The sequence below is a fragment of the Hippocampus guttulatus genome, chromosome 14 (assembly GCF_054856545.1).
Source record: "Hippocampus guttulatus isolate MCC_2025c chromosome 14, RoL_Hgut_1.0, whole genome shotgun sequence".
In the NCBI taxonomy this organism is placed as follows: domain Eukaryota; kingdom Metazoa; phylum Chordata; class Actinopteri; order Syngnathiformes; family Syngnathidae; genus Hippocampus; species Hippocampus guttulatus.
The window spans coordinates 15,645,257-15,661,634 of NC_141274.1; the positions used below are offsets into that span (position 1 = coordinate 15,645,257).

General features: G+C 41.4%; 1 protein-coding gene across 1 annotated transcript; it reads right to left on the reverse strand.

The window, feature by feature from the left end:
- Positions 1-1,297: 1,297 nt before the first annotated feature.
- On the reverse strand, positions 1,298-15,865 carry mrpl37 (mitochondrial ribosomal protein L37). The gene is made up of 8 exons (XM_086129661.1): positions 15,386-15,865; positions 11,642-11,819; positions 11,048-11,163; positions 10,431-10,619; positions 8,699-8,853; positions 6,688-6,819; positions 4,885-4,959; positions 1,298-2,159 (listed from the first exon to the last, which is right to left on the reverse strand). The coding sequence occupies exons 1-8, from the start codon at positions 15,807-15,809 to the stop codon at positions 2,082-2,084; spliced, it is 1,347 nt and encodes a 448-aa protein (XP_085985787.1). The 5' UTR covers positions 15,810-15,865; the 3' UTR covers positions 1,298-2,081.
- Positions 15,866-16,378: the final 513 nt, after the last annotated feature.

The window sequence follows — 16,378 nt, forward strand, 5'->3', positions numbered from 1 at the left end:
TTGAATCTTTGGGTGACCAAAGTCAGAGACATTGATAATTTCCAACGAATAGGTCATCCGACTGCTTGGACCCTGTGCTTGAATTAATCCATGCTGTATTTACCGTTCATGTTTTTGATCGACCTGACAAAATCTTGTCCAAAACGGTTGTTGATTGATATATTTTCAGCACTGCTTCAAATATCACTTGAGAACTTTTGGGAAATTATCATAATCCTCAGTACTGTCAAGAGAATGCATTTTTGTTGAGCAAAAACGTTTACACACCTGGCTGGGGAAATATGTTGTCTATTTTCTTTGAGAAGAGGAATCAGTATCAGCGGCTGTCCAGAGGAGTCGGAGATTCGTGCTGGATTGGTAAAGAAAACACTTCCTTGATACCGCCTCTGTGGTTGAAAGATTTTACTGTACTTTGTCCAGTACAGCTGATGTCAAAGTTACTGCGGTCTCTCAAAAATTGGCACACAATACCAAAATATTTTATCTGCTTCCACTTCTATGGGAGCAGAAAACTTAAAGAATGAAAAAGTCATATTACTTCTTAACTCTCTTCCATCAGGAAAAAATGTCAATGCCTCTCTCTCTATAAATACCCACACACGCGCACACATGCTTACACTCACACCTAGGGGCAATTTAGGCCAGTGTTCAATCAGCCTGCCACACATGATTTTGGAGGAAAACTGAGTACCCGGAGAAAACCGAAGCAGACATCGGGAGAACATGCAAACTCCACACAGGAAGGACGGAGCCGGGATCCGCGCTAACCACTCGCCCACTGGGCCGCCATAAACCTGTATACCGTATGCATGTATGTGTGTGTATATATATATATCCATCCATCCATCCATTTTCCGAACCGCTTGATCCTCACCAGGGTCGCGGGGGGTGCTGGAGCCTATCCCAGCCGTCTTCGGGCAGTAGGCGGGGGACACCCTGAATCGGTTGCCAGCCAATCGCAGGGCACACAGAGACGAACGACCATCCACGCTCACATTCACACCTAGGGACAATTTAGAGTGTTCAATCAGCCTGCCATGCATGTTTTTGGAATGTGGGAGGAAACCGGAGTACCCGGAGAAAACCCACGCAGGCCCGGGGAGAACATGCAAACTCCACACAGGGAGGCCGGAGCTGGAATTGAACCCGGTACCTCTGCACTGTGAAGTCGACGTGCTAACCACTGGACTACAACTTTTTAAAAGTAAACTTTCCATTCATGAACTCTTTAAGTATCCGTTTTCGGTGTCTCGCGCTGCCGTGGCTGGCAAAACAAACGTGCGTGGACCTGTGCAGCTCGCTTGTTTTGTTTCTGGTTTATTTATAGAGCAACGTAATATCCGCTGTGACGTGTGCCGCGTTAATCTCGCGAGAAAAATTTAATCCTGTTAAAATTCATTTAAATTAATGCCGATAAAAACGCGCTAAACTGACAGCTCTAATATATATATATATAGAGAGAGAGAGAGAGAGAGAGATGTATAGATCTACCTATATATCTATATACCGGTATAATTAGATATATACTGTATATAGAGAGAGAGAGATCGTGTATATATACCTGTATAGATATATCTATATAGATATATATATCTATCTAGATAGATACATAAATAAATATATCCTGTATAATAATAGAGTATAAATGAGGCAACATTTCCCACATCACTATCATCCAAAAATATTGCGAGTTTCATTCCATACATTTCAGACAATTAATATTATATTTATATTGATGTGTTATCAAATGTCTATACTAGATGGCATCCTTGGCATCTTTATAGCCCAATTAGACCATAAAACAAGTCTAGTTTACAGCACGTCATATGTCACAGATATTATGTAAAGCGGTCTAAAATATGGCAGGGGACAGGATACTGTACTGTATAGCATTATTTTGATACTTAATGGGTTGACACCTTTTTAAAGGGAATCATTTGTACGTTTATTCTTTACACTATGATTAACCTGGAAAATTAATTCAGACCTTTCACGGTGAGGGAATCTCAGGAAATAATTTCCCTGAACACAGAAATATTGATTCACAGTTGTATCACAACGATGAATGGAAGTCTTTTTTGCTACACAGCGCCGTGCAGGTAAAGTGCAAGGAACTTGGTGAAAGTCTCAGGCTTGTATCCTGCAACACCAGCTGGTACCTAGAGAGAAATACAAAAAATATATATATATAAATAGACTGGATGATTATGGAGAAAATAATTTTGACGATTATGTTGATTGAGATTGAAATCACGATTATTTAAATGATTGTTCATTTACTTCAAAACTCAACCTGTCCAAACCATCATCAGAGCCCCATGCCCATTCATCCCTGCACATTAAAGACATGAATTCTTGAACAGTCTTATTATTTTTGTCAAATACAAAATGCCCTTGTATGTGAAATTACAAGCCTCTTCCATTTTCATTCTGCTACATACACATCTTTGATGCCTAGCGTCTTTGCACACGTTGAAGGATTGGGCTAACCTGGGATCTCAGGGATTGCATTTCATGCCATGTCATGGGGAAAGGTTAAGTGGGATACTGGCACATTGTAATTGGAATTTATTGAATGAAGCACATCAGATTATAACCTCGATAAAAGGACAAAAATGAGACAACATTTTTGAGTTTTGAATCGGGCCCCAATGACTTTTTGTTGGTCTTAGGCTGTTTCATGTGCCTCCAACCTTTGGTAGAACTTGTTGAAATGTTCAACCTAAGCCGTTTCATTAAAAATTTGTAGAAGCCTCAACTAAGCCATTTTTCTTTTTATCTGCAAATTGAACTCATAAAATGGTGAGTATTTGGTCTGGTGTGTGTGCCATGTATCATTGTGCGCACAAATGTTAAGACCATCAGAACAGGCGTCATTGATCTTCTCAAACGACACGTCGCCATGGCAAAATAAAAAACCTTGCTTTTCTTTGTTGCTCTGAACATCTTAGGATGAAACTCTCACAGTTTCAAGACAATTAGATAAAATCTCTAGTTTTTAAAAATGTAACGCAGTCTGAGCTGATGTTTACTTAAACTTCATAATCCCGACATTAACTGGGACAAACCTGAAAATGAGAATTGGAGGGGTTTTTTTTTGTCATTCTGAATAAATAATGATGTCTTTTAGTTTTAGTTATGATACATTTGCATACTAATAATGATGACTTGATCATGCTTGCAATGAAGAATGCTTCATGCATTGTGCGACAGTTAGGGGACACAACCCCCTTTCTGAGAATGTGGTTGGAAAGAGATAAGGTAATAACTCAACTCAACTCAACTGTATTTATAGAGCACTTTCAAACAGCCATCGCTGCATACAAAGTGCTGTACATGGAGCATTTTAACATATACAACAAACAGTAAAGCAAATCGGTAACAAAGACGGTAGAAAGCACCGAACAGCAAAACCAAGAACAAATCTAAGTCATGTTGAGTCAAATGCCAAAGAATACAAGTGAGTTTTGAGGCGGGTAATAAGACAAAACAAGAGCAAGGTCGGACGTCGATGGAGCTGTCAACACCCCCTGCAACTTACTTGGTGTTTTTGTCATGATTGCACACAATGAGAAATAAATTAGAGGGCGAGCGGGGAGATCCGTGGGTGATGTGCAGAGAATTGAAACCTAACGCTTCCCCTGGTACCACTTACATCAGCTGAAATTCCATTTTTATGGACTCCAGAAGCTGACGCTACATTTATTTCTCCCAAGCATATGTTGGCTCGCTCACCAGTATTGACACTCCCCAATCCTGACTATCACTTTGTCGTAGAGGTAGACGCATCGAATGCAGGAGTGGAGGTTGTCTTGTCCCAGCGATGACCACTCGACCGGAGGCTGCATCCCAGCAGCGCCTTCTCACACCGCTTCAACCCAGCTGAACATAGCTAGGACACTGGTAATAGGGAACTGCTGGCCATTGTCTTCATTATAAAGGTTGAAAGATCAAGAGAAGCCTAAATCGAAATCATGATTAAAATTTCGATTTTTTTGCCCAGTGTGACTTTTTAACAATTTAAAAGAAAGTAATACTGACCGTTATACCAACTTCTATTTGAAAATCATTGGGGATGTCAAGGGATGACAACATTTTAGATATGCAAGTCAGACTTTTATTCTATTCCAAGTTATTCTAGTCGACATGCATGTAGTCTCAATTTATCGATTAATCAGCCCAGAACTAACTTTTTACAGAGGTTGGTCCTAGTTAGATCATCTCATCTTTGGGATGGACTGCCACAAAAACTAGAGGATGTTAAAAAAAAATCTATTTATTATATTTGAAGGGTGTTTTAATTTGTGAATTTGTATTTATTGCTGTTGGGGGAGGGGGGTTCCATTTGTTGTGGGCACTAACAGTGCAAGGTTACTGCTTTTATTGTAAAGTTTGCATTTATTAGAGATCTTTTTGGGAATAATTTTACATATTTACTGTATACAGAAATAACCACAGCGGTGGAAGTGAATGATGATCCCCCAACAAGAATACATAAATACACGACACAGCCCCATTAAGCCTCAAACACCCGGCGTTTTAGCACCACCTCCGAGTTGGTTCTGAAATGTGTTTCCATTGTAAGTGCTCTGCCCCAAAAAAGACTCATGTAAAAGTGACCACTCAAGGGCGCAAGCAAGGCCATTTTGGTGTGGAAACAGGGCAACGGGAAGGCGCTATTTCTTGCATTAAACAGCCCGCCCCTAAAATTGCTTGAGAACAGCAACAACAAAGCCAAAAAACAGTTTACAGGTTCAGAAAGTACGCTCTAACTCTTGATCCTGTTGTTTTTTTGGACATAAGAATAAGACAACTGGAACAATTTTAAATTGTGAAAACAATGCATCAAGTCGTCTTTCATTTAAAGTTAAGGTAAGTGGTTACCTTCAATTGCTTCTTCTTGAAAAGTGGTCTGACTTTGGCAAAATCGTACAGCTCAGCATCTTCCTCCATCCACACCTAAAACAAGTGAATTAAATAATACTAACTTACAAAAAGCCAACACAGTGCATGAATGAATTACATTGTATTATTCTTGGATATTGGTCTCTTTCATGCCAGAGCATATTGAAATTTCTGAAATCAAATTTCTTACTTTTCCATACTGTACTTGTGTAGGCACCCTGAAAGGGCTTTGTAACCTCTTCCAAGTTGATGTCCATCGTTTTGCTTTTTAATTCTTGAAATTCTTTTAAACATGGTGTGGTGTGCTTCTTTTTTTTTTATCTTGTTATCTACTCCACTGACATATACTGTTTAAGTAAGTGTAAGATTCATCAAATGTGGTGGTAATTAGACCCGGGTGTGGCCCGATATTGGAATGAAAACTAACCAAACCACATTGTTTGTAAACTGATTGATATATACCACTTAAAGTGATTTTAGTCTTTTGAAAATTCAAGGCTCTGTAACAGGGGTCGGGAACCTATGGCTCGCGAGCCACATGTGGCTCTTTTGATGATTGCATCTGGCTCGCAGATAAAACAAAATATTCTCACTTGTTTAATCCATCGATCGATTTTTTTACTGCTCATTTTCTGTTCAGGGCGACAGTTGGCTCCAGGAGCAATTTTGATTGGATAATACTGGTTACAACGTAGTAGTACTGGCCTACTACGTTGGCTTTTGCTGCAGAAACAGGTGATATGTCCCCTTTTGAATCAGCCTGCTCGGTCATTAGGTCAAAGCTAATCCTAAAAGAATAAGATGGCGAAAAGAAAAAAAAAGACAAGTATGGTAGACTTCAGCACGAATGGACCGAAGGATTCGCCTTTATGGAGAGAACTGGTTCTGCGGTGTGTCTAATTTTCAATGACAAAATACCATCAATGAAACGGTCGAATGTAAAGCGGCACTTTGACACGCGCCATGCTACGTTCGCATCAAAGTACGCTGCGAGAGACAGCTTTAAACTGTGTGGACGCTGAGCGTCGACTGCACGGACGTTGAGCGTCTAGAGAGTTCAGTGTAGGTTGTCCCAATGCATTGAAACGAGACGGGTCATTGGATAAATGCTGGTTTTGTCCCGCCCATTGGACGCTCAGCGTCTCTGGGAGTCTATGGACAGTGGGCGTTTACAGGCCGGCCCGGAAGCTCAGCTTTCTGCATGATGATTGGATGATCTGTCTGAGATTGAATCTCTTTGTGATTGACAGCGAAGTGAGCTAATCACTGATCTTATGGTGAAGGCATCCTTTTCATTTTTTTGAAAAGGAACCGAGAGCAGAATTCACGTAGAAATAAACGGACACATTTTATGATGTAGGCCGAAATTGAGCTTCCCCTCCTTGACAGACCAGCATCCGCCACCGACACAATGAAACCAAAGATGAAAAATTTGCAAAGGTAAATTAAGCAAGCTGTACAGAGACGAGGTGCGGAGACTGTTCACGTTGGTCAGTCCCTTAGCCAATCAGGATGCAGAACATAATTCACTGTTTAAAAAAAAAAAAGCATTAAAAAACTGCACTAAAAAAATCTGTGAAACAGCGAAGCTGCGGAAGGTGAACCGCGTTCTAGTGAGGGATTACTGTATGAAATATATATGGCTATCTCGAAATACATTTCCAGATATTTTGCTTTCATGGCTCTCTGAGTCAAAAAGGTTCCAGACCCCTGGTCTAGTGCATCATTAGCCTTCATAGAAACACACAGAGACAATAAATAACTACAAATCAGAGTTAAAACCTGGTTTTTGATGCCATCATCTCCTCTCAGATCTGTGGTGTTGAGTTGGAAAACAATGAACTGGAAAAGTCTGCCGTTGGTCCCAACTGCCTGTATTGTGATGGGATGATCCAAGACACGCCAAGTCTTGGCCTTGGTGTATGTATGCATGTATGAACAGATCCAGACAAGACAGAGAGGATGAGGGGGAGAAAGAGAGGAAAATGCATTGAGTCAAATTCACAAAGACCCATACATATTTGTTGGATCTTTTTTTGTTTTGAGAATTTTTTTTGTTTGGAGGCTCATGATTTTGGTAAATGGTCTGTTGCTAAGGTAGCATTTTACCTCACATCATGGATTACAGATTATCTCACAAACCGGCCGCAGTATGTGAGGGCACAAAGCTATGGGTCGGACAGGCTTCGCTGCAGCACTGGAGCGCCGCAGGGGACCATTTCTGTTCACCCTCTACACCTCGGACTTCAGATACATCACTCCAACCTGCCACCTTCAGAAGTTCTCCGATGACTCTGCGATTGTAGGCCTCATTACAGAGGGAGACGATCGGGAGTACAAGGGACTAACGAAGGACTGGTGCCAGCAGAATCACCTCCAGATCAACCCAAGGAAAACTAAGGAGTTGGTAGTGCATTTCTGCAGGAAACAGTCCTCAACTGCACTGATGAACATCCAAGATACAGACACAGAGAGGGTAACCTCCTACAAGTACCTGGGTGTTCTTCTCAACAATAAACATGACTGGTCTACTAACACGGACGCCCTGATCAAGAAGGGACAGAGCCGTCTCTTCCTACTCAGGAAACCGAGGTCTTTTGAGGTTCAAGGGTCACTCCTTAAGACCTTATACAACTCGGTGGTGGCTTCGGCCATCCATTATGGCATTGTCTGCTGGTCAGGCAGCATCTCGGCCCGGGACAGAAAGAGACTGGAGCGACTGGTCAGGAAGGCCAGTTCTGTCCTGGGCTGCTCCCTTGACACTCTGGAGGAGGTGGGCAACAGGAGGATGCTAGCTTAGCTAAAAGATATGATGGACAGTCCCTCCCACCCCCTCCAGCCCGCCCTGACAGCACTGGGTAGCTCCTTCAGCCAGAGACTGTTACACCCGCGTTGCAAGAAGGAGAAATACCGCCGCTCGTTCCTACCGGCTGCTGTCAGGCTGCTGAATAAACATGCGTGAAAACCTGTAATCATTGTAAATAGCACAGCCACCTTATGTATGCATAAGATGCATATATGCAACTTATATTTATACTGTATATAGTTTTCTGAAACATTTATTTATTTTGTGCATGCAACACTGGTTTTTTTTCTGATGCGGTCCCACAGCTATAGGCCCGGGTGACCACCACGACAGCCTCAACTACAGCCCTCATTCTAGTGAATGGACCAACATTTTTACCCCAAGTTGCAATATTTACAATAAATAACCCACCGTATTTTCCGGATAATAAAACTCTTTTTTTCTCAAAGTTTGGCCCGGGGTGTGATTTATCCTCTGGAGCAACTTATGTGTGAAATTATTAACACATTGTTACTGTATATCATTTCACAATAATTTCACATTAAACCGCAAGAGGGCGTTCTAGGCCTGTGTTGATAAATCGACGATGACTCTGATGTAGAAGAGGAAGCGCTGCAATATCGGCCAAAATATTGGTCTTAATTTGCAGGATCAGATAATGCAGTTGTTTTGCAGATGTTATTTTTCCTCCATTATCAGTCCAATAATTATTGTGAATCCCTAGTGTGCATAATCAGGTCCTATCAGTGGGCAAACCGCTGAGCAAGTGTTGTGTTAACACATACACAGTGCAGTTCACTCTTAAAAATAAAAATAAAAATAAAAAACCAAATCATATATAAAATGAGTTCAACATGATAAAATGTCTCCTCTTTACTTGCAGTCCCCTGTGCATGACTGTGTAACGACACCTTTGTCCTCCATTACCCTTACTCCAGATTAAACACACACACACACACACGCGCACACACACACACACACACTTACCCCATAAAGCATATGTGCGCGTGCCAGAGCATTTCCAAAAAGGAACATGATCATCTTGGCTCTGAACTGCTCTGGGGGAAGCTTGAAGCGAGTATCATCTCCTTCCAGGAAGTAAAGAGTGTGGGTATGAGGATAATAATGCTGTCCTCTGAAACCTGAATGAAAAACAATTTTTAAAAAAATATCTCAACAATAAAAAGACACTAAAAATGTGGTTAATGATGTAGTGTGTAAGAGTGTGATTTCCTTCAAATTGAATGTGAAGTCATACGTTTTTGATCCCGTTATAAATGTGAAGGTTTGCCCACAAAGATCTCAACAGTGGCTAATTGTTATGTGAGCTTAAACGGGCAGTTCATGCTAGAAAACCTTTCAATATGGTGGGGTTGAAACAATTCTGTGAAGAATAGTCGGCCAAAATTCCTCCACGGCGATGTGAAAGACTCATCACCAATTATCGCAAATGTTTGAGTTCAGTTATTGCTAAGGGTGGCACAAGCCATAACTAGGTTCAGAGGGCAATGACTTTTTTACATAGGGACAGGTAAGTTTAGATATTTTTTGTGTCTAAATAAATTGAATTGCCATTTCCTTTCTGTGATATTAAAATTACTTTGATTAACTGAAACGTGTGTGTGTGTGTGTGTGTGTGTGTGTGTGTGTGTGTGTGTGTGTGTGTGTGTGTGTGTGTGTGTGTGTGTGTGTGTGTGTGTGTGATCAATATGCAAAGAACAAAGAAATCAGAAAGGGGGCAACTACTTTTTCACTGCACTAGAGTGAGTGAAAAGCTGGGTCATCCATGAAGGACTCAGAGTACAGATACTGCTTCTCTGCATTGAGAGGAGCCAGATAAGGAGGCTTGGGCATCTGGTTTGCATGCTTTGTGGACAACTGCGCGGTGAAATGTTTTGGGCATGTCCCGATAGGAGGAAGCCTTGAGAAAGATGGGATATGCTGGAAAGAATATATCTTCCGATTGGGCGTGCCCCTGAAAAAGCTGGAGGAAGTGGCTGAGAAGATGGAAATAAGGGAGGGTCTCCCTCGCCTCATGAACACGACCGCGGATACGCGAAAGAAAATAGATGGATAGATGAATGGATGGATGGAAAAATTGATTTTTTTTAAAAAACAGATATTACACCATTTGGCTTTTGCATTAAGTTCCAGGATAAACTTAAAAAGCAGTGCAGGTAAAAAAAAAAAATTTCATTGAACTTAATTTGACTTTCTTTAACTTCCGACTGCATATGCCTTAATGTTAAATTTTCAGTATTTTTGCACAACTGTTCTCTAACAAGGCAAAATTCACAACAAGTGTTTCATTCTAAATCATTTCCAAGCATGTCTACTTTGATGCCTTTCAAGTGTCTTGCAGAGTCTCTGTAACTCTACAACAAATTGCTCATGAGACACTCTTTGCTGAGGGGCCACTTGGTTCTGTGAACAACTCGTTTGAAGCCTCATAATGCAAGGATTCTGTTAATCAGTTGTTTGGTGTCATTTTGGTCTCATGATGTCAAAATGTGAACAGGATGATGAAAAGCACTGTTTACCATTCTGCCTTAGCCAGGAAATGTATCGGTCAATTGGTGGCTCAAACACTTAGTATATTAGTCCTCGGTCGAGAACAGCACATTGTACAAAACCTATGAACAAATTATGTGCACAAATAATGTGCATTTAAATGTATGCAAGTTATTCCCAAGACGCAAAAGACAGAGCCATTGCTCACCTGTACAGTTCACCTCCTTCTTGTACACATATACTTCCTGCAGGTCCACAGTAGGAGATACAGGATAAAACGTTTCAAGAGCATGATCTGCTGTGTCTGACACTTGCTCTTTCCCAAAAACCCTTGGTAGAGGATCCATGCTGTTAAATATGAAGCCATTCTGACCTCGAACCTGGAACAAGTTTTCGCCTGGTACACAAAAATAAAACCACATTTTCAGTGTTTTGCCCTAAACTGTTTAATTTTTCTAAGTCAGCATTTGAAACAAAAATATGAAAAACGATTTTCATATGACGATATATATTTTTTGTATATTTACGTACAATAAACATGCACCATAATTTCTTAGATGACACACCTGATTAAAATCCCCAAAAGCTAAATTTAGCCATAAAAATGCATTTGTCCAAACTCTATATTCACTTTATTAGCCACGGGTCTCCAACGGATATTTGCGAAGAAAGAGGTCACACAGATGGATTTTTAAAAACTTAAACCGGTTGACGCTTTTTTTCCCTTAACATTGCTGGACGCAGCTAGTCTCACAGTAGCGTCCCTGATACTTTCTCAGTCTCTCTTGAAACAGAAGGCATTTGGTAATCATTTCAATAGTATACCTCTTTTCCATGTAGCTGCCAATGAGTATTTCTCAGTGAACATTCTCCTTCCAATTAATGGGTGGCTGGACTGAAGTGTGGCACAAAGATGGAGCAGGTTGAAGAGGAGTGTCTTGCTAAGAAAGATAAATATAAAATCAACATGTTCAGAGAATTTTAAGTGATGTTTTGACATTTATTGATATTAGTAAAGGGTGGGGGGGGGGGGCACTATGAGACTCGAGGCGACCCAACCACGTACTTCTCCCAAGTCAGAGTCGAAGTAATTTGTTCTTGAGTATCTGCCAATTCTGGGTCTTTATCCAATACTTCGGCAATGCATTATGACGAAAATTAAGAGTGCATATGAATTGTCTTTTTGGGGGGGGGGGGGGGGTTAGTTTTTGTTTGTTTGTTTTCCGAATTAAAGTACCCCAACATAATTTGACATGACTTTTGATAGGGCTGAAGTCAGCGGTGCTTCAAATTAGGGAAACAAATAAAATATTTTATTCTTGACTTTCGAAATGGGCAGCCCGGTTGTCCAGTGGTTAGTGCGTCGACCTCACAGTGCAGAGGTCGTGGGTTCGATCCCAGCTCCGGCCTTCAAAATACCTGTATTTTGCTGGTCGCCCCTCAGTTGTGTCCCAGAAGCGGGCATGTTTGATGGCGTTCAGAACACGGTTTTCCTGATCTGGTATTTGATTAGCAGGACTCTTTGCCAGTGATAGAAGCAGAGGTGGGAAACCAGTGACTGCCGTGCTTTTGGTTAACCAAAGGGCCTGTCGAACACCTGTAAAAAGATTACATGTTATTTCCCTGTCCATTTTTACAAAAACAGATTGGGACATGTAACATTGCAAGACAATGTTACACCAATTTACTGGCTGATAGAGCAACAAGACAGATGTAGCTACATCTGTGTGGTCAAGTTTATTTGGATAGCCATTAATCACTTGTGAGGCTCCAAGGGTTTCACAGGCCCACAGTTGAAAAAGATTTGCAACAATCCCTGATCTGAATCCCAAACCAGGCAAGGAAAACTCAAAGCCCCATTTGGGGAACAAGATATCTTAAAAAGGGACCACAATGGAGCAATCCCCCTTCAATGATGACCACTGTGCAATGAATGACACGTGAGTATCGTTTATCAGATTAAGGTATTATAGTGGTAAACATCCATCCATCCATTTTCTGATGTGCTTATCTCACAAGGGTCATGAGTCGTGCTGGAGCCAATCCCAGCTGTTTTCGTGCAGTAGGCAGGGGACACCCTCAACTGGTTGCCAGCCAATCACAGGGCACACATAGACCAACAACTATTCACGCTCACACACACCTAGGGCAATTTGGAGTGTTCAGTCAAGCAACCATGAATGTTTTTTACAATGTGGGAGGAAACTCGATTTCTTCATGATTTTTGCGGTCCTCGGGCCCACTTTATAACTGTGGACGAAGGATTAGAGGCTCAAATCCTTCGTTGTGTCCGAGGACCGGCAACCCGAGGCCAAGGCCAAGGCCAAGGACTTGACTCCGAGGCCAAGGCCAAGGGCCAAGGACCAAGGACTTGACTCCGAGGCCAAGGACCAAGGACCGATCTTCGGTCCTCAAGGCCAAGGACCGGCTCGAGGAACACATCACTGGTAATTGGTCAGGCTCAGGCCGGGTCGGGCTTTAATACCCGCGGGCCGGATCGGGATGAATTTTTTAGGCCCGATCTTACCTCTCGTCGAGGCGTGCTTCATAAGAGGAAAACCCAAAAATAATGACTTGTGATACCTAGCTGGCCAGTTAGACCACGTGACTAATTCAGCAAGTAGTTAGATGGTTTGGTAGACATTGCAAATACCGTACAGACGACAGTATAAAACAGCCAAAAAACGCAATGATAATTGTCAGTCATCTCATATTTTGTTGATTTCCGGTTGTTGTTACACGAGATGTGTGTGCAACTTTTTTTCGTGCCTTGTCCGTTGTTGTAATGGAACCTGCGTGAAAAAGAAGAATTTTCCATGTCTGGGAACATTTCAATTTGATTGCTTCTCATAAGGTATGGTAAAGAGAATAAGCTACCTTAACATAACTCAACTCAACTGTATTTATAGAGCACTTTCAAACAGCCATCGTTGCATACAAAGTGCTGTACATTGAAATGTGAATACATAGCTTTTCTCTTGTTCTCATGTCTAACTTGAGGTATTTCACAGATGAAGTGTCTGTTGTCGGCAAGGGAGCTTGTATACAACAATAAAATGTCATCTATGCTGAGGCATGACAGAGCCCTGTATGAGTGCAAGGAGACTCATGAAACTGGACAAAGCTTAGGCAAGTAAAATTACACGGTGTACAAATACTGCAAATGGGCTGTCCAGCACTATAGAGCTCAGTCAAGAAGTGGAGGCAAGATGGAACAGCACGTTTTTAATGTGCCCTGTGATGAAAGAATATCTTCTAAACCTATTGAAAAACTTTCAACAAAAAAAAAAATGAAACCGCTTAAAACCCAACACTGTGGGAAAGCTATTATTTCTGAATAAAAATGATTAACATGTTGTCCTCATAGCACTTGTTGCATTTTGTTCACATAGTAATCCAACCACATTCATATCATTTACTCAGCCATAGAATTCTCAGTGCTGTTGAACTCTTGGGCTTCGAGACCGCTTGACCATAGAGCAAATAAAGCACCAGGAAGCTTTGAACCATGTGAACCAATTGGCTGCAAAATTTCACTGCTTCATGAGGCTTCCTTTGGCCATCACTATGTAAAGCCCCATCTACATCTGTGACAATGAACGCTACAATTGAAGTTCAGAAATACTTGTCAGAACCAAACATTGACAGAAGCACAGATCCATAGCAGCATTGGAAAGGACAAAGATATATATTTCCTATTTTTTTCCCAAGTGACAAATGATTCAGAGGAAATCTGAAGAAAACAAAACCTTCCTGTTTCAGTCCAGCCGCTTTGGAAAAACTTTTAAAAAATAAAAATCAGTGAAACATATCAAATTTTTTAAAATTCTCATTTACAAGCACTAATTCAACAAGCACATTCCTGTTTCTAATTTTTCACTGTCGTCCTACCACTTGTTTTTTGGGGGAGGCGGGGGGGTGTAATTAGATTGTAGTACGTTTTAGTAAATTCTTGATCGCGCCATAGAGTAAATAAATCCTTACGAAGTGTTGGTACATGTGCCGGCACGGTTGGCTAAAAGTTTCGATGGTTCGTGAAGGGGTCTCTCACCATCACTACAGCCAGCAACGACACACGTACAAGGCAGGACGAATGGCAATGACACTTTTGTTGGTGGGGCTAGTCCAGGGGTCGGCAACCCAAAATGTTGAAAGAGCCATATAGGACAAAAAAAACAAATACGTCTGGAGCCGCAAAAAAATAAAAGCCTTCTATAAAACTTACAATGAAAGAAACACATGCTGTATGTATGTAGGAGACTGGACTGTCTCAGAATTGTTTGTTATTCATTCCTTTGGTGTGTGTTCACAAACGCCCACATAGAATTTATTTTGTAATTTCCTCGCTTGATTTTTTGTTTTGGTGCATTATTTTCACTTTTCTTAGTGTCAGTGAAGAGATCATTCATTTACGTTTTTCTGAGGCTGTCTATGAATGCCTCTCGAGTCGAGCGAGAAGAGAGAAGGCACGGAGTCGGAAGCAGACGTGTCTGTCTTTGTCGAGACTGTTAAAATCATAAATAAAGTGTACGTTTTAAAAAAACAACACCACAGCTCTCCTTTTTCGGAGCTGCAACATGTATCTATATCTATTTGAGCTATATTAGCCTACTATCAAAATATTTTTCCATTTTCAAACATTTTTTATAAAACTCCAGGGAGCCACTAGATGTCGCTAAAGAGCCGCATGCGGCTCTGGAGCTGCGTGTTGCCGACCCCCGGGTTAGTTTTTCAATACTGTACGTCCGCCGGCAATGTTTTGTGGAAGATGCAGAAAAGCACGAACGCCATTTTATTGTGATTACAGTAGGTCGGCCGTTAATAGTTTATTTTAGCATTGTGTGCAGACTGCCGTGCTAGGTTCTGCTAAAAAAAAAAAAACTATTTAAAAAGGTACAGAGCAATATTTGAACCCTTGACACAAAATAATAAAACAGCGGCTCCGGTGCGACCGTTCTCAACCCTACCAGGTGGCACACTTGAAACGGCGCCGATTTTGTACGAGAAGTTCTTGCGCGATTCATGGCAGAATAACCACTACGTTAAATCACTCTTGGATATCGACAACCAGGGTCATCCTTTGGGTTGTTGTTATTTCGACTCTGCTCCCATATACAAAAATTGTGAAAAATGATGCTCATATTAGAAAATGTTTTATGATACCTTCCAGTGCGTTGGTCCTCTGGTTAAAGACATGGCACGGTGTCTCTCGCGACAACGGCATCTCATGACTTGGAGGGGATCTGAAATACTGTGGATCCTTATAGTCCCTTTTCCACTGTGGGAAAACAGGTTTAGACAGCCCTGGGACATAGTGCATCCTTTCTCCATAAGTGACCATTTCCAGTCCTGGGATGTGAACTTTTTCTTTGGGCTCACTTACACTCCTAGCCTTCCTCGCAGAAATTTGGCTGCGACAGAAATGTCGGACCTGTAATCGGTTTATCTCTCCATATGCGGAGATCCAGTCTTTGTAGTGTAACGATTTGAAAACCCGCAAAGCAGTTTCCGGAGACATTGATATTCCTCGTTGGTGGCGGGATACACGGCGAGGACGAAGGTACTTGCTAAAACACAACCCTAACATTTCCTGCACAATGTGGGGCGCGCATGCGCAGACGTTTGTGGTTGTCTTCGTCGTCCTCTACTTCTTCTTCGTCGTAGTTGTCCTCTATTTCTATTTCTTCTTCTTCTTCTTCTTCTTCTTCTTCTTCTTCTTCTTCTTCTTCTTCCTCCTCCTCCTCCTCCTCCTCCTCTTCCCCTTCTGTGTGCAGTATATTAAAGGTGGTTGGCTTTCATCGCGATACTTTACTTGAGGCAATTCTCTTGCTCCCTCCACGACCTTTGCCAATCTCCTCTCTTTGGAGTTGTTCAAACGTAACCAAAGGGGGGTTTTGCATTATCCGATTGGATTCTATTTTGGATTAGATCATATCCAAGAACATAATCCAATCCTTGTGCTAACCCGGAGCAAGCCTTCAATTTTTGCTGTTCAAATCATTTTAGGTAAAATCTGGATCATTTTGATTTCAGAAAACGGGATTATCTTCATCCCGAGAGACAGTAGGAATTCAAGGTGGATTTCAGGAAGAAATGTAGCAAATCTTTAAATTTGGTCAAACATATTATTTGTATCATATTTGTATATACTGTAGA

Excerpts from the sequence above, each read along its gene's own strand:
- mrpl37 (XM_086129661.1), bottom strand. The coding sequence starts at position 15,809 with ATGTTAGGGTTGTGTTTTAGCAAGTACCTTCGTCCTCGCCGTGTATCC. Across the intron at positions 8,854-10,430 it reads GAAGGAGGTGAACTGTACAG|GTTTCAGAGGACAGCATTAT; the intron begins GTGAGCAATGGC and ends TTTTTCATTCAG. Across the intron at positions 4,960-6,687 it reads ATGATGGCATCAAAAACCAG|GTGTGGATGGAGGAAGATGC; the intron begins GTTTTAACTCTG and ends CACTTGTTTTAG.